The sequence below is a fragment of the Nothobranchius furzeri genome, chromosome 14 (assembly GCF_043380555.1).
Source record: "Nothobranchius furzeri strain GRZ-AD chromosome 14, NfurGRZ-RIMD1, whole genome shotgun sequence".
NCBI lineage: Eukaryota > Metazoa > Chordata > Actinopteri > Cyprinodontiformes > Nothobranchiidae > Nothobranchius > Nothobranchius furzeri.
Window position 1 is genome coordinate 63,287,408 of NC_091754.1, and position 22,276 is coordinate 63,309,683.

A 22,276-nucleotide genomic window follows, 5' to 3' on the forward strand; every position below is an offset into this window, starting at 1 on the left:
CGCTAGTCCAGCGCACTTTCTCCAAATGTCTGGAGACCGCGCTGCAGCCACTGCGCACGGCGGAAACGAGGGTTTTATTTTACCGGGACGATCTGCTCCGATGCGCCCGGTCCGAGGACGGGGCGTCAGTGCAAACCAGGAGGTTAACAGAGCATCTGTCAACCCTGAGGTTTTCTATAGACTGGGGGAAGAACTTCGTTCTTCCATCCCAGTCGATTATGTTTCTCGGGGTGGAGCTGAACGCCTCTCTAATGAGAGCACGTTCGTCGCCGGTGAGAGCGGCAGATCTCACCACGGTGATCTCCCGCGTGCAACTCCGCGAGATCGTGAGAGCCCTGTTAGTCATGAGACTTCTGGGCATGATGGCTGCAGCCCACTCGGTGGTGCTGCTGGGGTTGTTGCACTCGAGGCGCCTGCAAAGTTGGTTCATCTGCCTCCGGGTACACCCGATACGTCAGAAGAGACGTATGTTGAGGGTTCCCCCCTCAGTGGGCGGGGACCTCGCTCACTGGGGGAATCCCTGCATCCCCTCACACGGGATTCCCATCGGACGTCCTGCGTCACACGTATCTGTGTTTACGTATGCGTCACTGTCTGGGGTGGAGGGCACGTGCTTGTCCCATACGGCGGCAGATCGCTGGCCCTCCCACACGCACGAGCACATAAATGTGTTGGAGCTTATGACAGTGAGGAATGTGTTCATGCACTTCGCTGCCCTTCTCGATGGCCGTCATGTCGAAGTTCACACAGACAGCCAGGTGGCGGCAGCCTACGTAAATCGCCAAGGGGAGTTCGATTCCCCCCTCTATTGCGCATAGCCACAGATTTACTGTGTTGGGCACATGTCCACCTGCTGTGCCACCTACATTCCGGGGATCCTGAATGTAGCGGCAGACATCCTGTCGAGAGGGGGTCCCCGCGACTCCGACTGGCGTCTGCATCCCGCGCTGATATCACAGATCTGGATAAGGTTCGGGGAACCGTGTGGATCTGTTCACGGCTCGCGAAAACGCTCAGTGTCGCCTGTGGGTTTCCCTGAGTCTCCGGGACCAAACCTCGCTCGGAGCGGACGCCTTCTCACACCAGCCCGGGCTTCGAACGCTCCTTTATGCGTTTCCACCAGTCCCTCTGATTCCCCGTCTCCTGGACCGAATTCGGTCAGAACAGCTTTCGGTAATTCTGGTGGCTCCCAGACGCCTGTCCGCGTCATGGCTTCCGGACCAGCAAGCGCTACTGTCCGGCTCCCCGTGGAGACTCCCGCGAAGGGAGGACGCCCCTCCCCAGGCGGATGGGATAATCAGACATCCTCCGGAAATAAGCCATCGGCTGTGGGCCTGGCCGCTGAGCGGTTTTGATTAGGGGTTTCTGGGCTGCCGCATGATGTGGTCGCCACGATTCAGAGTGCGCGGGTGCCCTCTACCGTTGCATCTTATGCTGCTAAATGGGCAGCTTTCCAGAAATGGTGCACAGAGCGGAATGTTCAAGCGCTCTCCTGCCAGCTGGCGGATGTCCATCGTTTCTGCAGCTACGGACGGACAGGGGGCTCGCATTCAGCACTATTAAAACATATGCTGCAGCTATCTCATGCTGTCATCAGGGTTTTGGTGATAGGTCTGTTTTCGATCATCCCCTCACAAAACGTTTTCTAAAAGGTGTCAGAAGGAACAGACCTGTGTCCCGTCCGCTATCTCCCCAGTGAGACCTAACGGTGGTTCTGCGCGGCTTATCTGAAGCCCCATTTGAGCCCTTGGACCAGGTCTCACTCAAGTTCCTGTCACTTACAACTGCCTTGCTGCTGGCATTGGCATCAGTCACGAGAGTGAGCGACCAAACCGCCCTCTCAGTGGCTCCCGCATGCCTCAGGATCCGGGCAGATGGCGGGTCTGCTGTTTTCTGCCCCAACCCAGCCTTTGTGCCCGAAAAACATTGATGCTTCCTTCAAATCCAGGTCAATTTCATTGGCTGGACTTTTTCCTCCTCCCCATAATTCTGAGGAGGAGGCGGCTTCCCCTCTTCTCTGCCCGGTGCGCGCGCTCGCACGATATGTGTCACGCACTTCAGGGATTCGCCGCTCACAAAGCCTGTTTGTGCACTACAGGGAGTCTTCCCTTGGGCACGCGCAGTTGGCCCAGCGCCTTTGACTCTGGCTATGTGACGCCATTTCACTCGCTTACACATCATCGGGGCTGCATCCTCCTGAGACACTCAGGGCTCACTCAGCCAGAGGGATTTCCTCTTCTGTGGCGCCCCACAGTGGTGTGTCAATGGAAGTCATTTGTCAGGCTGCTTCATGGGCTTCACCCTGTTCCTTTACTCGTTATTATTTACGAGATGTGTCTTCAGGATCCATCACTCGTTCAGTGCTTGGACCTCAGCAGGCTGAGTGAACGCATTATGGCACCTCATCAGCCCTGCTTGAATGAATTTCATCCTCTTGTGGATGATATTTTTTAGTGGTGGCCCCACTCTTCTCTCTGGCTGCCTCAGCCTTTTAAGCCCTGGGCTGAGGCTGAGCTACCCCCACTAAAAGGAGACATGTTGGGTGTGTCCATTTGTTGAGCTAACCAGTGTGGCGTAAACCCATCCAGCTGCGCTTTATTCCAATAGCAGCTCGCTTAAGGGCTAAGACTAGACGAAATAGAACGTTGGTTACGTATTGTAACCCCAGATTCTATGAGTCTAGTCGCAGCCCTTAAGCCACTTGGCCACAATGGTTCTGTTAGGACTAAGAGCCATCGGAGGCGAGCAGTGGAGTCACTCCACTTATATAACCCACAAGGGGTGCCCACGTGGTGGGCGTACATTTAAGCTCTTCATGACTGGCTGATGCTGAGATCACCCTTCCAATAGCAGCTCGCTTAAGGGCTGCGACTAGACTCATAGAATCTGGGGTTACAATACGTAACCAACGTTCTGGTTCCGGTTTTTTCCGCTCTGGTTTGCTATGCTAGTAAATACTCCGTTACGAGTGATTCTGATGAAAAAGTTGAGTTTGTAAGGTGTGGGTTATGGCGACAGTAGCCCGAAAATAACACTCATAAAAGAGCAACCAGAGACTCTGAATCATTACAGTATAATCGCTGATATGAGCCAACACTGCTAACTAATAACTAACAACTAGTTAATAACTAGTTTTTCTAATAACTCCATGGTGCATGACCCATGTGATCTTCAGTAGATGCAATTACATCATCGTACATTTAGCTTAACATGATGGATTTTTTTTCTCTGGACAAGACCTGTACAATATGGGCCACCTCTAGATGAAATTTAAATAATTTTACATTAATTATAAATATATAATTAAAAAGTGCCTGTGGGACATTTGATACACCTCTGGCTCTCAACTCTCTCTGTGTGTGTGTGTGTGTGTGTGTGTGTGTGTGTGTGTGTGTGTGTGTGTGTGTGTGTGTGTGTGTGTGTGTGTGTGTGTGTGTGTGTGTGTGTGTGTGTGTGTGTGTGTGTGTGTGTGTGTCTGTGTGTTAGCAGACAGCTGTACCTGTGTTACCAAAGCTCAGACTGGTAGAGAATAGGCACTACGGTTAAAGTTTGACAAGAATCAATACATTTTTATGCATTTAACCTACTGATTTATGTATATAATTTCTCAAGAGCTTGAAGTGAGTTAACTTGTCAACAGTTTACAGGAGGAAAAATATCGAGATATATATCGTATATCGGAATTCAGCTTAAAGATATCGAGATATAAGTTTTGGTCCATATCGCTTAGCCCTAATAGAACTAGATGCTTATTTTCTATTGAAAGTTATGACATCCTTACATTATGCCAGTCCAATATTCCCCCCAGTATAAACGCCAATTTTCTAAACACATCCATTGTTACATAAATAAAAGACTAAAAAATAGCATACATTTGTGTTGCCCTGGCCTTATTCAAGTTAATGCCATGACATTTATGTGGTTTTTCTGTTGCAGGTACTGCACTCCCAAAGGCTCAATGAACCGGCGCTGCTTCCATGGGTCATAGGGAGTGTCACCGGCAAGGTTGAATCTGCCCACTGCACCTCTATGACTGGGGTAGCTGAGAGCTGCACTCATGCTGCAGCTCTTTTGTTTAAAGTTGAAGCCACCGTGCGGATCCGTGGCGCACGGACAGTTACAGGTGAGCCAGCCTACTGGGTTTTGCCTGGCAATTTGTCCAAGATACACCCTGAGGTTGGCCATAAAATTGACTTCACCACTTCAACAGCCAAAAAAAAGGCAATAGCTCAACAGACACACCGTCATTAGTGAAAGCTAAATGAATCAGGCCCCCAAAACCTAAGATCCCACCTGCTAATATGGAGGACTTGTCGCCACTATTAGAATTGCTGCTAGAGCACAGCAAGGCTGTTGGTTTATCTGGGATGGAAAAATATCACAAACATAACACTGTACAGTCACCTACATTACCTCAGTCTTTGGCATCGTTGCACCAAATAAACCAAACAGTCCTTTGACCTCCCGGACCTACAGCTTTACTACAAAAAGCACCTGACAACTGCAGCAGTGACAGAAAAGCAGGCTGAAGCAATTGAAGAACAAACACGACCTCAGAACAAGAGTCCAAACTGGTTCAAATGGCGTGCTGGGATAATCACCTCTTCAGTCATGCATGCAGTGTTTGCCACAAGTTTAGCAACACCAGCCATCACGGTAACCGGTGTAGCGGTAATCCCTGGTAAAAAAGTTGACTATAAAAATAACCGTATCTCTTCTTCTAGCACTCACAGAGAACAGTCGCTTCTGCTTTGCTCCCTTATCTGCTTTTCCCAAGGCTCTTTTTGTCCCGTCTGCCTACAGAGCGCTTCTCTGCATCTCCTCTGGAAATCACTATTTTTCAGAAATGGATTTAATTAATTGGTCATTCAATGCGATTGATAAGATTTTTTCTATGATGAGAACGGAGGAGGGGGCTCGCGCTTGCCCTCACGGGACACATGCAGCGGGATATATGCTCGATTCTGTGGAATGTCATCTGTCTCTCAGCTGTCCCTTGAGGACGTCGAAGATGTGTGGATATTTGGCCTGATGATCACTGGATTTCTTCTGATTGGAGTGGGAGGATATCTGGTTTTCCGAAAAATTGGGATGACGGGAGCGATTGGAGGGTGACCCGCAACCATGGACGGCACCGACCGGGCGGAGACCTCACAGACTGGGACGTTACTCGAGGTGAATCGTAAGCTGGACAATGTCTTAGCTGCGTTGCCGGTGTTAGTGCGCAAAATGGATGTCATCTCAGAGAGGGTCACCGGACGGTGTGGAGATGTTTAATCACCGAATTGGCTTCACTGGAGGATTTGAATGATCAATACAGACTTTAAGGCAGAGAGAAATTATCTCTGCCTGACCCAAACAAAGTTCTGTTATCCAATCTGACGCCATAAGCAGCCTTGGAGTTAAGTGCAAAAAACCCCCACGATGGAAGGAATGCAGACAAATGCTGTGAAACCCTACCTACCACCCCCTGCCTTCAGATTGTGGTCTCTGCATCGAGGTCATCAAGTTGAAGGCACTCACTGTGCTCTGTGCTTTCCCATGACCTCCCACCCACCTGTGGATTCAGTTGGCCGAGCGTCACACAGGCAGCTCCCGCTGAAGAAGAAGAAGAAAATATCATTTCTATAGCGCCTCTCAAGATAAAAATCACGAGGCGCTTCACAAAAACAAAAAATAAAAAAATTGTAAAAATATAAAAAAGCATTTCGAAAATGTTTAAAATATATTTAAAATGAGCAAGAATAAGCTATTGCGATTTAAAAGAAAAAATGTCAAGAAAGAGAGAGAGAGTGAACAGGAAAGAGGGAAACCAGTGGATCCTGAGGAAGGTGGAATAGGTGGGGAGAGCAGAATAAAGAGAGAGAGGTGAAGAAGGTCATACAAAAGCCAGCTTGAACAGGTGAGTCTTCAGCTGCTTTTTAAAGGAGACCACTGAGTCCACTGATCTCAGGCTCAAGGGGAGAGAGGTCCAGAGTCTGGGGGCCACAGCAGCAGATGATCTGTCACCTTTGACCTTTAGCCTGGTGCTGCACAACCAGTAGGCTTTGATCACTGGACCTCAGGGACCTGCTGGGGGTGTAGGGACTAAGAAGATCACCAATGTAAGATGGTGCTTGTCCATGTAAGGCCCTATAGACCAGAACCAGGATCTTGAAATGAACCCTGGAGTTGACTGGCAGCCAGTGAAGCTGGAGAAGCGGGATGATGTGGGTGTATTTGGAGGACTTGGTCAAAAGCCGAGCACAGGCGTTCTGAACCACCTGTAGACGTTCAGGTGTAGCAAGTTCCAGCAGGTCAAGACTCAGAAACAGTGGTCATAAACAAGGGTCACAGAAGGGTCAAAGGGACAAGAGTTCAGAACTTGCTGTCGGGGACAGAACTAGGCAAAAGGTCAGGAGGCAGTCTGGCTCCACCCCTGGGTCCACCTCTGGCGGGAAAAGAAGGACTGGAACAGAGTGAAGACAGCCCGTTTGGATCAAGAAGCCCTCTCAGGAATGCTGAAGGAAGACCTACAATTTGCTACAAACATGACGATTTATGACCTGTGCTCTCATGTAGAGTGCTGCATGTGTTGATCTGTGCCCTCATGTAGAATGCTGCATGAAGTGATAATGATACCAAATGTCTTGTGTTGAGCAAAAAAGTGTGTGTCTGGTAAATGACCCCATGACCTCTCTGTCATGAGGTAATGATATGTGCCTTTTACCTTGCCTAAGCTGGCCCAGGAAGGGTATAAAAGAGCAGCTCTGAGAGAGCTGGAAAATTCGACAAGCAGCTGGGGCATACGACAGAGAGAGACAGAGCAGATTTGGAGAGGTCCCCCACAGAGGATGGGGGATGACAGGTCAGTTTTTTTGGAGAGAAGCAGAGCTAGACAAGTTTTGGGCAGAAGTTTGGGGCGATCCACAGAAGGCCGAGTTGGTGTAAATCAACTCCTTATTTCTTAATCAATCATTAGAACTAATTCCTCCTTGGGGGAAGCAGTTAATTTTATATTTACTCATTTTTGTATTTTTTAATCTTGTAATAAACTTTTTGAAAAAGAATCTACATTCCTGATTCTTAAAGAGGTCCTCTTTGAAGGGGCCAGTGGGAGCCCTGACCATTATTGCACAGAGGTAAGCATATTAATTATAGGATCCTCAATTATCAGGATTTACTTTACGGTTTGTGACAGATTAATATAAAGAAACCTTAAGATAAGAGGAGCTTGCCTCTTCCCTCACCCGCGAGTAACGAGATGTCTTAAGGATGATAAAACCGAAACATTAGAGGTTAATTTTGGCTCTGATTCGCAAGAGTGAAAAAGTCTCTATCAGCGCTGGAAGGTTGGATTAATTAGATAAATTGATAAATCTATGTTAGTCTGATCAACTAACAAGAATCATTTTATAGTTACCAACCATCCACATAAGCTGATAGGGGCGCAATTAATCCAAATAACCCAAACAATTGCCGGAAGGGATGGCCTCCCGCCGGGCTTCGTCCCCAGTATTTTAACCAAAAAATAACTGGATTGCTTAAAAAGAAGTGGGCTACTACAAAGCGACAAGTCTTGCATGTCATTTCACCTTTAAAATAGAAGATATGATTCTTACTTAGGAAGCCCAAAACCAGGGTCTAGTACAATAAAACTCACCAATATCCCCACCGAACCCTGATAAATGCACAGTCTCATAAGTTCTAACGGAACTGGGTTTTAAAGGAACCGGCAAATGGGACGTGCACGCGACACAGGGAGGTTCTGCTCAGACACGTGAAAAGACAGTTACAGTAGTCTAAGCGTGAGGAGATGAAGGTGTGGAGAACTGTCTCAAGTTCAGAGCGGGACAGAATGGGACTCAGCTTAGCGACGTTCCTGAGATGGAAGAAGGAAGAGCCAACAAGAGAACTGACATGAGAATCCAGAGTGAGAGCTGGGTCAAAGGTCACGCCAAGATTCCTGACTGAAGGTTTGGTGTGGGAAGCAAGCTGACCAAGAGAGTCTCTGACTTTGGGAACCAGCTTGTCTGGGGCACAGATGAGGATCTCAGTCTTATCTTCATTCAGCTGAAGAAAGCTCCCAGCCATCCAGGCTTTGATAGAGTCTAAGCAGGTGTGTAACAGCTGCAGCTTAGACGTCTCATGGGGCTTGAAGGAGATGTACAGTTGGATGTCATCTGCATAAAGATGGTAGGAGATTCCTTTGAAGGAGCTCAGGATGTGCTGAAGAGGAAGCAGATAGAGGAGGAAGAGCAGAGGCCCCAGCACAGAACCTTGTGGGACACCATGGGTAAGAGAGGTGGTGGAGGACCTAAACTTGGAGACGGCCACAGAAAAGGAGCGCTCAGAGAGATAAGAGGAGAACCACTCCAGAGCAGATCCTGATAGGCCGACCCAGTCTCTCAGCCTCTCCAGTAGCAGGTGATGGTCAACAGTGTCAAAGGCTGCAGTCAGGTCCAGCAGGACCAGAACAGAACAGTCCCCTACATCACTGTGGGTCAGAAGGTCATTAGAGACCCTAAGAAGAGTTGTTTCAGTAGAATGAGCTCTACGAAAACCTGCCTGGAAGCTATCATAGATGTTATGTTCATCAAGAGCAGCTGTGAGTTGTTTAGCCACAACCTTTTCCAAGATCCTGGAGATGAACGGAAGTTTAGAGATGGGTCTGAAGCTGCTATGGAGAGAGGGGTCAAGACTCAGTTTTTTAAGAAGCGGGTGGATTACAGCGTTCTTAAAGTAAGCAGGGACCTGACCAGAGACCAGAGAAGCATTAATTATAGAGAGCACGCTGGGACCGATGGACTGAAAAGCACTTTTAAACAAAGATGAGGGTAAGATGTGGAGGGGGCATGCAGAGGTCTTCATAGAGTTAACTAGTTTGGTTAACTCAGGCAAAGAAACAGCAGCAAAGCTTTCTAGGATGATGGGCCTGGTTGGAGTCGGGAGAGGCGGCGATAAGGCTGAAGGAGAGATGCTAGATCTAACCTTATTGACTTTGTCCACAAAGAAAGACAGAAAGTTCTCACAGTCTGCAACAGAGTGGATGGAGGCTGTAGGAGAGGCAGGAGAGACGATGCTGCTGATGGTGTTAAACAGCACCTTGGGCTTCCCTTTGCTCTGGGACACCAGGTTGGAGAAACAGGAAACCCTGGCGTCTCTGACTGCAGAGTTAAAGGATGTCAGAAGATCCTTTAGGTGCAGCAGATGGACGTGGAGATGGGTTTTCTTCCACAAACGCTCAATTTTTCTGCATTGGTGCTTCAGGCTGCGAAGGCTGTCATTAAACCAGGGAGTAGGGTTCGCTGCAGGAACTGATCTGGTTCTGACAGGACAGATGTTGTCCAGAATGGAGAGGCAGTGCTCGTTGAACTGAGAAGTTAAGGAATCTGGGTCGTTATCAGAAGAGCAGGGTGGATCAACAGCAGCAGAAAAATTGCTAGCTGTGCTCTCATTAAGAAAACGAGAACTAACCATACGGCGAGCAGGAGGTGGGGACGCAGAAACTGACAAGTTAAAGAAAATGCAATGGTGATCTGAAATATAAACGTCCTCAGGACAAACACCGTCAGCATTTAGACTCAGGGTAAAAACAAGGACTAGAGTGTGCCCCCTGGTGTGTGTGGGGCCAGAAACATGCTGGGTAAAGCTGAAGGAGTCCATGAGGCTGGAGAAATTCATGGCAAAGAGATCGGAGGGATCATCAACGTGGATGTTAAAGTCACCAACAATAACCAGTCTGGACAGCTTCACAGTGGAGGATAGAAAGTCACTAAACTCCTGAAGGAAAGAACTGTTTGGACCAGGTGGACGATAGACCACAGCACAGTAGAACGGGTCCTTACACCCGACTTTAATCAGCTGCAGTTCAAAGGAAGCAAAGTGACCAGAGGTTGTAGAGCTACATGGAAGATGGTCTCTGAAAACAACAGCTAGGCCTCCACCACAACCAGAACCCCGGGGCTGGCTAAGAAAAGAATAACCACTCGGGCAGAGTTCAATCAGAGCAGAATAATCAGGTGTTTGCTGCCAAACTTCAGTCAGAAACAGAAAATCCAGGTTTTTAGAGAGAATTAGATCATTGAGCAGGAACGTCTTATTGTTGACAGAGCGGGTGTTTAATAGAGCCATGCTGAGTGTGGTGGAGGAATCAGAAACTACAGAAACAGCTGGAGTTAGTGGACGTAAATTAGCAGGGTTAGATCCACGGTGTTTATAAAAACCACTTATGGAGGGAACAGGAGGAGAAACCACTGAGGAATGAGGATAAACCGACCTTAAAAAACTTGGACGGATGAACCGCGTCCCAACGCGGCCTGGCGGGAATGCGGAAGTGGCGCTCAGGTCACCAAACAAAGGACAAGAAGCTAGAAGATCGTGCCGATGTTTACTAGATAAACCACGCTTTAAGAGAAGTGTTATTCTCACCTGGATTCCTGCTCGTTTACCTCTTTTCCTCCGACGTGTTCCTGGGACTGGACAAACATCGCTAGAGGTGCGCAGCTCTGGATCGTCGATTGCTTCCGGGCCAGCGCGCCGCTCAGGTAAACAAACAGGATGGTAAATCCTCGATGCATCTTGGGCGATCGTGAACGAACGGAAGGACAAAAGAGTCTGGCGATCATAGGAGATGGTAGCAGAGACACTACTGAAGAGGATCGCAGACAGGTGCAAGGTGGAAAAGAGGAGGTTAGTGGAGAAAAGTTTGCCGGTGACCGCGGCGAAGCCAAGCACAGGCGCCATCTTGCCGACCGGAAGTGATGAGGAAACCAGGGTCCCAGCCCCTCCCTACCGGGTCTCACGTTGTGAACTGTGACGTTTGTGCTTATATGTTGGGTGTTTTTTTTTTTTGCATAGTAGAGCTACACCCTGCCGGTGTAGCTCTGTTAATGCCTTTTTCTCCCTCCCGGAACTCTCCTCATGTAAGCCCCTCTTCATCTATTGAAATGAGCGCCCTCATGGCTAGTCTCGTGGTCTGCCTGTATCTGTCCTGTCTATATGTGTGTGTGTAATCTTGGTCAGGCTGTACTGTGGAGTCAAGTTCCTATGCTCTGGATCGCTGGAGTGCTGGCAATAAAATTCATTCTGATTCTGATTACTGTGGCTGCGGTTTAGGCGAGGTGGCCCTTACCAGCCACCGTCGCTTCTGCTGAAGTTGCCGCGCACGCTCACTTTTTAGTATGCAACCAAAACTTTGAAGTTGAAATAATGGCCGAAGGAGGAGACGGGAGCGCCCAGGACATCCATCAGCCCTCAAAGAAGACTAAATCGGAAGTATGGGCATATTTTGGATATCTGAAAAATGCTGAGGGACAGTTAATAGAAGACGCCTATCCTGTTTGCAGAAAGTGCAGGAAAAAAAGTGTCTGCAAAAGGCAGCAACACTTCGAATCTAATGCCACATCTGCGTGACCATCACCCACAACTCTACAGCCAGTGCAAGGTAAGTTAACATTAGCATTTTAGCTTAAATGCATGACGTGAGGACTTTTGGTTGAGGGAGAATGCAACGAGTCACTATAGACTGCAGCCGCAGCGCCCTCTGCCAGCATTCAAACCGTGTCACGGACACCCCTCAGTGACAAGAAAGATGGCGTTACCAGGGCGCGCCCCCATCGTGCAATGTCACACTCCAAAGCCCCATTAGAGTCTCATGTCGTGTGAACTGTTGATGCTCGTGCTTATATGTTTGAGGTGTTTTGCATAGCAAAGTTAGCCCGTGTCGAGAGTAACTCTGAAATGCCTTTTTGTCCCTCTCCCCCATTTATCCTCATGTAACCCTTTTCTATCTAACTGAAATGAGCGCCTTGAATGGCAGCTCTCGTGGTCTGCCTGCATCGGTTTGGTTCTACGTGTTTTGTGTGTGTAACCTCGCTCAGGCTGAACTGCGGAGTCAAATTTCTGTGCTTCGGGACGCTGGGGCACTGACGATAAAGCTGATTCTGAAAATGGCAGGAGGAAACGATCGTGACAGATTTTTAAACTGTCTGTCAAATGAAAACATGTCTCAGCATGTAGGTGTCTCTGTACCTGCTTGTAACTTACATTGATAATAACGTGTTAAATTAAGGCTCATCCAGAAAATAAAACCTGGCGCAGCTACCTGGGCACCAGATTCAGTGGAGTAATGTTTTTGGACGGCTACTTTTAACTATTACTTGATTATAAATATGTTGCAGTAGTGCTAATCTTACTTAAGTGATATATTTTCAGCATATTTTGAGCTCATTTGTTTCCTTTGAAGACGAAGAGATCTACGATGGGCTGCATGGTGGTGCAGTGGTTAGCACTGTTCCCTCGCAGCACGAAGGTTGCAGGTTCAAAAACTCGGCTCGGCTGCGGCCTTTCTGTGTGGAGTTGCGTGTTCTCTCCATGCATGCGTGGGTTTCCTCCGGGTACTCCGGTTTCCCCCACAGATCACAACATGCCCTATAGGTTATAAATTGTAAGCCGCTTTGGATAAAAAGCATCTGCTAAATAAATAAACATAAACGATGACGACTGTAGACAATTTCTGAAAATACCGACTTCTATCATCCTAGGAACCACACACACACACACACACACACACACACACACACACACATACACACACACACACACCAGTACCTGTGTCCATGCTGATGAAGCAGTCCCAGCTGATGGATGATCCTGAAGTGGTAGCAGGTTTTCTTTAGCCGTGTTTAGCTAACAGCTGCAATAGAAACAAAGCAGGAGAGCTGATTAAGATGCTGCTTCAGAACAACGCAGGCAGGGGCGCCGTAAAGCGGTGAAAGATTAGGAAGATTCTAAGGGCCCACAGCTGTCAGGGGCCCAAAAACGTTTCAAAGTCGAATAAAAAAATATGAAGTTTAAAAATCATTAGTACTTTACTTTGCAGTTTTTTTTTCTCATTTAAGACATTAAACAAACAATCTTTTAGTCTTTATGAAATGTATATGTAGCCCAGTGTTTTACCAAGTTATGGTGAATTCCTACACTCTTCTGTCATTTAATGCACCTTGCCTAAGTCATGTGACGTTGATCACATGATCAAAGGCCTGCACTGGCTTCCTCCCTGCGGACATGTGGGGGAAAGCCAAGTGACAGAGCTGTTGCAGGTCAGTACACCAAAAACCAAAGCTTTTCTTATCTCAAATGCATTTGTTTGACATTCACTAAGATATTACTTGACTCAGACACCGACAACTGTGAGCTGGAGCCTTGTAGGGTCATCATACACCATACAGAAGCTGGAATTGGTGAGTTTTAAGATGAGTGTGTTTGTGTCATATTAGCAACTAGCATGCTAGTGGGTTGCATGCTGGTAGCAAATGCAATACCATGTATGATGAATGCTGTTTCAAACAATTGAGCATGATCTTGTTTTTAAATACCACCAATGAACTCAAAGCTAAGTTCTTGTTTGTTATTTTTGTGGGATACTAACTTTGTCCAAGCTATGTAGTATTTATCTAGCGGTACATTGGTTTGGATAAAGCTTTACTGAGATTCTAAACTATTATGGGTTTGTATTGAATGTACAGTTTATGCACATTGATTTTAACACCATGTATTTATAAGAATTACTTGTGTACACAAGAAACGAAGGGAAACGGGACACCTTATTTGCAATAAGATGTCTTACTAGTCCTGTTTGTTTAATACAGGCCAGGTGACCCTTTAAGGGTTTAAGGATGGCGAGCTAACGATTGGCCAGAAGACCTCTCCTTCATCTTCCTACTGGTCTGGTAGGAAGTTGTCTCAGACAACGTTCTGCCCACCCCCAACTCCTTAACCAAATTCTTGGATTCACACACCTCCCTTTTCAGTACTCTTTGACAAAGCACTTGGATAATTTTCATGGACACTCGGATCACATCCTGGACAATTAATTCGGTGTGAATCCATTGGACCTTCAAGTCCTGCAAAGGAGTGTTAACTATTCAGGGGATCAGACCGAAGTCAGAGTGTTCCTCTAGAACGTTCACTAGAACTAGAACTTTCAAAGTGCACTTTAACTTATTTATCAGTGCTGCAGCAGTGGAACCTGTTAATTTGTGTTTGTTTATTTTATTTATAATTATTCAATATATTGCCTTTGCAAACTATTTCAACGTGTTGTGTATTCTTTTATTATTGACAACCAGCTCCAGCAGTTGTTCCTGGGTTCTGATAAAGTCAGTATACACTAGCCATACTTCATTTAACTTAATTCATTAGCGCTTTCAAAGTGTTACATATATTTATTCAGAGGTCCCTACTTTATTTTGACTAATTAATTTTAAATTACTGTGAGATTATTACTGTGAAGCACCTTTTTGAAGGCACCATACAAGAAAAAAACCCTCTTCATCTACTAAACACCTTGAAATGAAATGTTTCAAATCTGACTGAATTATGGGAGGTTTTACAAGATGTAATTTGTCTATGTAGCTTTTAGAACACAAACCAAAAATCAGTCATTTCCAAATAATTCACCAGAGAGCAAAAATGAAACAAAAGCTATTAATAATTGTAATAAATAAACTTAATATAACATTGAACATGATAAAATATGAAATCTAGTATTGATGATGGAAAACTACAGCTAATATCCTGCAGGAGTCTGTGCTGCATTTTCCCTGTTGTGCATTAATTTTAATGACTGGGTTCAAAAACAAAGAAGTCACCTTGTGAGCAGTGAATCCTTCATTTTTGTCAGACATACAGAAATACTTGATTTCAAGAGGAAAGACAGCTGAAAATGTAGTTATGTAAAGCTTTGACACAACATGGAAATTTAATTAGATATCCAAATTTGAATTTTATCATCAAATAAAATCTTAGAATAAATAAACACATTTTAAGAGAGTAATAGGGAAAAGGAGATTAACACCTTTCAGCATGTGCATTTCCTGCTTTTTCCAGCAGTGATATTGCTAATTCTGTTGAAGGAAATTCACCGTTTAATGAGAGACAGCTGGTGAAAATGATATGTAAATAAGTAAGAATGCATGTAGACCTACATAATTAAGCAAAACTGAAACACTAATATAAAGTATATATATTTTATTTTTTTCTCCCTTCGAATCTGGGAGGGTGGAACCCCAGCTCCAGCTATGGACGAGCCCCCAGGGGGCCCAACTTGATATTTTTTCATGGGGCCCAAAATCTCTGGCAGCCCCCCTGAACGCAGGAGATTAAAGACCCAATCGCTTTGGTTCTGATCAGCTGAGGACAGATCCAGTCTGGAAAAGACGACCTTTGGTCACCAGCAGGGGTGGACTGGCCTATCTGGCACTGTCCCGGTGGACCGCTTGCCCAGCTTGGGCCGTCCCAAACCAAGCCTCCGCCTCACATGCGGTTATAGAGACAAGTCCGCCAGCAGCACACACAACACCCTGTCCCTCCCCCCATATATCCAATCCAATTCAATTTTATTTATAAAGCGCATTCACAAGGCATTACAACCAAACAAGGCGCTGTACACTAAAAATGTTAGTTAATTAAACAGGCGTTATATAAACATGTCGAACACAGATAGAAGATAAAAAGGAAATACAACAAAATTCCCAAAAATAACAGCTAAAAATCAATAAGACACAGGGTAAAATAAAAATAGGAAAAAAAAAACATTTTACAAAGAACCTCAATAGTACGGAAGTCGATAATTGTGGAGTCCATTTTTAAACAGTGCAGATGTAAGTGAGGTCTATAATTATGTGGTATACACTAGGTTGAAGTAGTGAGTTTTCAGGCGTGATTTAAAAATGCTAGCTGTTGGAGCTAGCCTCACTAGCAGTGGTAATGCGTTCCACAGCTTCGGTGCACAGACAGAGAAAGCCCTTTCTCCACGGCTTTTTAAACGTGCATTCGGAACAGCTAGGAGGAGCTTATCTTCAGACCTGAGAGCACGCGGCGGGTTGTAGTAATGGACAAGTTCACACAGATATGGAGGAGCTTGATGGTTCAAGGATTTGTAAGTGAGAAGCATAATTTTGAAGTTTATCCTGAACTGCACGGGGAACCAGTGGAGAGATTTCAGAATTGGAGAAATGTGTTGTCTTCTGTCAGCTCCAGTCAGCAACCTAGCTGCTGAATTCTGGACCAGCTGAAGTCTAGAAAGAGCTGCTTTACTGATGCCGTATAAGCAGGAGTTAGAGTAATCCAGCCTTGAGGTGATAAAAGTGTGGACCACAGATTTCAGAAGACGGACACTCAGGATGTGCTTTAGTTTTGAGATGCGTCTTAGTTGGTAAAAACATGATTTAACTGTATGACGGGATAGACGGGTCGCGAGCAGCAAACTCCCTTGCCGAGGGCCGACGGTTCATAAAAATGCCAGGGCCTAATTTTGGTCCCAGTCAGGGGCGTCGGACTGGGGGAGAAGGGTACCGTTTACCCAGGGCCCACTGCAGGGAGGGGCCCTGAGACAGCTTTGAATAAAAATGTTTATTGTTGTTGTTTTTCCCCCCAACTTACTTAATGTCTTAATAAACTTCCCTTTACCTGGATAAAGAGGTTAAGAAACAGAATTTCGCCTTAAAAATAATAACTGAATAAACTCTGAGGCATCTATCACCCCTTAAAAATGTGCAAAGTGGTTTAGACCACACCAGCGGCCAGGGGCTGCACGGCCCATGAACAGCTGTGAGACATCGCAGATGCCGACAGCCAGAGCTGGAGGCAGGAGAGTCAGTCATGTCTTTTCCCAAGAAAGGGAAATCTGGCTTCCAGAAAAGAAAAGAAGGAGAAAAAGTTAATTGAACAGAAGCAAGTATTGACTAGGTTTTTCAAGAAGGAAGGTGAGCAGCAGCAGCAGAACACAGTTTTAGCTGATATTAGCTAGCTCTCAGAAGCTGCATTCATGTTAGGTGTTCAGTGTTAAACGCCTTTAGTTTCACCATCAAGATCAAATATAAATTAATTAGTGTTATCAGTGAAAACACTAATTTATATATATATATTAGTCAGAATTATTATTGCGGGCCGCTGCCGCCAATTAATTGGTGGACCTCGCAGTAAAAACAGGTTCACTCTGTGTGGATATGTCAGCTCCTTCCCAGTCATGGACCAGGACAAACTTGGTATCGATGGATTCGTGGTAATCTCAGGAATGTGAAGCTGCCACTGTTTTTCGTATAGCATGATGACACTGGTGTTAGACGATTGTTATTGACTTGGTTAGATATTTTAAGCCTATTTTAAAATTCTTTATATTTGATCTTGAAAACGGACAATCTTATAATTTGGCTGATAATGCAGGGATTATAAAATTTAGAGTACATTACATTCACAGAGAGAACCTGGTTTATTTCATGTCATATGTATTTAATATATCAATACATATCAGCAAAGCTTAACATCATGAACCATGACAGACATGACTGAAGAGCAGATGAAGATATCATGCCAGGCACTGATGAGAAAATATTACAAGGATCTCACAGCTGAATTTGAGAATGAGATGCTACACCTGAGAACAATATATGGTGCCACATTTCCACACATTCGGTCTCCTCTTGAGCTGCTTAATGCCATCTACAGGATGCAATTACAGAGCATTTTTGGAGAAGTTTGTATTGGACTGAGGATTTTTTGCACACTACCTGTGACTGTTGCTGGGGGTGAACGGGCTTTTAGCAAACTGAAACTGGTGAAAAATTATATGAGATCAACAATGTCCCAGGATAGACTGAACAGCCTAGCTCTTCTTTCTATTGAAAGCCAATTAGCCAAAGGATTGGACTTTAAAGATCTCATAAGTGATTTTGCTAACATGAAGACCCGTCAGGGGGCATTTACTGGAAAATAAATTCCAGGATTTTTGTTTGAACACATTGTTGGCAAATAAAAATAATTATATGTGAAGTCTGGGCATTTCACTTTTATTATGCTGGCATTTGTATTAGCTCAATATAGAGGTTAAACTAAGATCATATTTATTATCTTGTCTTATAGCATGACAAAAAATATGTAAGAGAGATATTAAGTAATTGAGCTTGGGGGCCCACCTAGAAGACTTGTACCTAGGGCCCAGAATTTGGTGCTACGCCCCTGGTCCCAGTCACGGAGTAGAGCTAACCGCTTTTTCCTCCAGAGTCACATTCAGATTCGGGGCTTTTCCGTCGGAGTGTGAGCAGGATGGATCAGAGAGCGAGCAGCGATCCTGCATCATGACCAGCTCAGATGAGCGAGTCTGATAGAGGGAACCTCTTCAATCTGATGAAAGCAGCTAAACGAGCGCGTTTGTCAGAGAGGCCAAAGGAACAGCAGCAGAGCCAGAGGGCAGGAAGTCTAGAGAAAAGCTTTTCTGACCCATTACCTGCTTCTGGAGCTCTGATTGCCACGAAGACCGCAGAATATCTTCTCTGGTTCTGGAAAAAAGTCCACCAAGTTGTTGAGGAGGAGAAGGTTTCCACAGCCTGGTGAGAAGATTTCTGCAGCAGCAGTTAGTCGCTTTAGCCGATCAACTCTCCCAGAGACTCAAATATTCATTCACCTCACACACCAGAACAACAACAAGCTAGCGCTGCTAGCAGCTTCCGGGTTTCTTCTTCTTCTGTACAACCAACGTAAAGGTGCACTGCTGCCACCTAGTGGACACGACTCTGGATGAACAGCAAGAACCTGTGTGTTCAGTGTGTGACTAATAAAGCACACATACTAGTGACATAACCAGGCCAGACTTCTTCATGCAGGTCAATCTGACACTGATGTTGATATGAAGTCTATGAACTTGAGCCAATACTCCTAATTTATCCTGTGGCGTGCCAGAAAAGCATCAAGGCTGCAGGAGACGCAGGACTCTTATGTATCCAATCTGAATAAAGTCTATCCTCCCTGGCTCATATAATAATTTAATTATTATTATTATTATTAAAGTCTATCCTCCCTAGCTCATATAATAATTATTATTATTGTTGCTGCCCCTTGGCATGAGAGGGTGCTCGCTGCAGAACTACAAAGGCGGAGCTGCACCAGAGTCAGCCCCGCCCATTCACGCAAACTCAGCCTAGCCCACTGACTTCTTCTGTTATTGTTTTTCAACTTTATCGCAAACTAACCTGACCCACATGAATTACAGCTGTTACTAGTTTACAATTGTTAATGCTATGCTCTTTGCTCCAATTAAACAAGAAAATTATAACTTGCTACATGACAAAGCCTGAATATATCCCAAAATGAAAAAGTTTCTTGTAGCGAATATTCCATTTCCATTCCATTCCATGTTTTTGATAAAGCACATTTAAAAACAGCATGTGATCTGACTAAAGTGCTGTACAGGGGTAAAAACATATAAGGTTAAATGAATAATATAAAAGAATAAAACAGCTAGAGCATAGCACAAAGAACCAAACAAGAGAAGTCAATAAAATCGGTAAAAGAACAGTGTAAATAAACCATCGATAAAATAGCTAGGCAGTAAAAGCAAGGGAATAAAAGTAAGTCTTTAAGTGAGACTTATGGGCCATTCCCATCTGTACCGGGTCGGCCCGGGCCGGGTAGTGTAGGTTGTTTACATATCTGGGTGGCCTGGTATTTTTCCGGGCCAGCCAAGGCTCATTCTCAGCCCTCTTCTCGAGGGGGTCTGCTTCAGGCCGACCAGGGCCAACACGCCCACTGCTGACAGCAAATTCACACCTTCCATTAGAGCAAGCCTCTGATTGGTGGGTAGAATCAGCCCACATGGGCTTAAGACAAGGACCCATCAAGTCAAAGAAACTCGTTCAGAGCCCGTACGAGGAGTCAAATCTCCTCCTAAACTTCGCCCTGCTACTGAGAGTTCTGAGTGTTTTTAGTGCCACAAGCGTGGCCATGTCATCAGGGACTGCTATGCTCTAAAGCAGAAAAACAGACGAAACGGCAACTCGCCCAGAAAAACCCGACCGGAATTGGCTCTTTGTTCGTCAAAACCCTGTGCTGGGATAAATGTAACCAAGCCAAACCCATGCTATAAACCTTTTTTGTCAGAGGGGCGTGTATCACTTCCGGGTTCTGAAACAGATGAAAAAGTGGTGATATTAAGAGACACCGGAGCTTCACAAACGCTAATTAAAAAGAACGTTTTGCCTTTTTCTGAAATGAGCCGAGCTGGCTACTCTGTGACGCCCTTTACTGCAGTTTTTCAATTGAGGCTCCCTTGTAGGTTTTAGGTTGTAAGATCTCTTATAAGGCTAGTGTTGTCTGTTCGTTCAGACATCTCTGGAACACTCCGCGGCGCTGGGGATCAGTGCCGTACGATACTTTGTGTTTAATCTGCCCGCCTTTTGAGATCTAGGGGTTAGTTGGTTAGTTTTTTTTTTTGTGTGTAGATGGCGGGAGTTCTCATTAGTTTGTTCGGTTGCAACAACTATGGTCATTTTGTTTACCTTTGTTGTTTTGAGGGGGGGAGTGTGACAGACACCGTCACCTTTTGGCCACAAGAGGCCCTCGGTCCTCTGCCTGCACAGCTGCAGGCTGTTAGTTCAATTATGCCTCCCTGTTAAAAGGGAACGCTTCCTGTCATTCTGGGAGAGATTTTCAGATGGATGTTGACACAGAGGTGTTTGCTCTCCTCTCTAGCTCTCCTCGCATTACAGACGTTAAAGTCTCTGTTTTGTTACCTAAGTGGTTCGTTCGTTTTGACACCTTAGTGGTCCTAGTTTTGTTACCTGAGTGGTATTTTCTTAGTTTTGAAACCTGAGTGGTAATTTTGTGTTTGTATCTATAATAGTAATTTGTGTCTCCTCATTTATACAGAGAGACTTTTGCTCACCCTTTTGGTGCAGATTTTGTGTTTACCGTTTAGCCTTATTCCAGCCTTTGTGCTGCGTCTTTAGTTTATTATTAGATATCGTTTTTATTGGGAAATTCCTTTTGTTTATTAATACCCAGTCTTGGATGACCCTTTTGTTTCCTTTTCAGCCCAGAGCTTCGTTTTTGTTTAATAAATATCCTTTAGAGAATTTTAAAAGTGTTTGTTTCATTCCGGTACAAAATCTTCTTTACTCCCTTAACCACATCGTGCTCCTAGCGAAGCCGAGGGATATAAAAAGCACATAAGGGGCTACCACTGTAAGAACCTCCCGGAAGAGTCTGGCTGGTACAATGTCATCAGGACATCCTGATGGCTTCATGGAAAATATTAATCTCTCCAAGGCAGGCAGTGTGATCGGCTCAAAATGGTCAAAGCTTCCGGTACAAACAGATACGGGCAGCAGAACATCTCCGGGGGAAATGATTAGACTCCTAATATTGGAGACATTGTCTAGGAAAAAACTTAAAAATTGGGAGCAGAGATCATCTGTGATTGCAACCGTAGGAGAGTAATCAGTTGACAAAACTGCATATCTGCCCACAGCCGCTCCAACAGAACCTGCGCACAACACCATTAAAGGCATTAAAGGCTATTGAATGGTTTCTGGTAGTCCAATGGTACGATCGTCTGATTTAAGTTTTGCTTTCCCCTCTGCTGATGCTGGTTCGACTCTCGGTGGGGTCGGCAGCAATCTATGTAGCCAACTGAAACATTTAATTTGCTTATATTTTAGTTGTAATGTTTATTTTCAGCAAAATATTTATGTCTCAAAGTTCTTTAAATTTGGTCGTTCCTAAACAGCATTTTAGTTGAAACGCTGCTCACAAATGGACTCACAATGGCTAACTAAACAAATTAATTAAAAAAACACACAGTCATTAGATTGTAAACGGTATACCAATACATTGTTGTAAACATAGTACTGGCAAGTGTAGCTAGAAAAGAAGAAAAAGGGTTTTAAACTACCGGATACTTCCGCTAATGGGAGGCGAACCTGCGCAAAACTGCATGCCAAACAGACTCCATAACCACTTCACCACTATACCTAATAAAAAGCTGGTGGTGTTACATGTAATTGTCCCATCCAGTGTGTCTTTGTAGATGGGGTGCATGGTTTCTCCGCCGGTGTCTCAGTAGAAGTCATTTCAGAAATAATTTGTCAGAAAATTCACAGAATATCCAGATTTGAGAACCAAGATCAGACCCGCTTGGGGGAGAGGACGAAATTGAAGCGGAGATGGGAGGAAAATGCATGAATGAGGCCAAAAATGGCTTTGACGTGTTTCTTATGAGGAAATTCCAATATAACATGATTAAAAGTTCCAAAAGTTAGATTTTTAATTATATGGAACCTTTACAAAAACTGTTCAATTAACTTCTAAACTCCGTCCTCAATCTTGTATTTTAGATGATATTAGCTATAACACCCTCTTTGGTTCCAGAATGCTATCAAGTCTGACAACTGGAAGGAATTGGACTGACTCTGATGGAATGGGCGGGGCTGACTCTGGAATGGGTGGGGCTGACTCTGGT

At 45.1% G+C, this 22,276-nt stretch overlaps 1 protein-coding gene and 1 long non-coding RNA gene across 2 annotated transcripts in view; one reads left to right on the top strand and one right to left on the bottom strand.

Moving 5' to 3' along the window:
• The window catches only part of LOC129165069 (gastrula zinc finger protein XlCGF57.1-like), a 29,713-nt gene extending 7,478 nt beyond the window's left edge, over nucleotides 1–22,235 (bottom strand). The window contains exons 1-2 of the mRNA XM_054747308.2: nucleotides 18,269–22,235; nucleotides 12,592–12,676 (exon numbers count right to left, since the gene is read on the bottom strand). Coding sequence (XP_054603283.2) covers nucleotides 12,592–12,601 — 10 coding nt within the window. The 5' untranslated portion in view covers nucleotides 12,602–12,676; nucleotides 18,269–22,235. The remainder of the gene's footprint in view (nucleotides 1–12,591; nucleotides 12,677–18,268) is intronic.
• On the top strand, nucleotides 13,050–14,358 carry LOC129165070 (uncharacterized). Its single transcript, XR_008564501.2, has 3 exons — nucleotides 13,050–13,082; nucleotides 13,161–13,223; nucleotides 13,632–14,358. It is a non-coding gene; the product is annotated as an uncharacterized lncRNA (long non-coding RNA).
• Nucleotides 22,236–22,276: the final 41 nt, after the last annotated feature.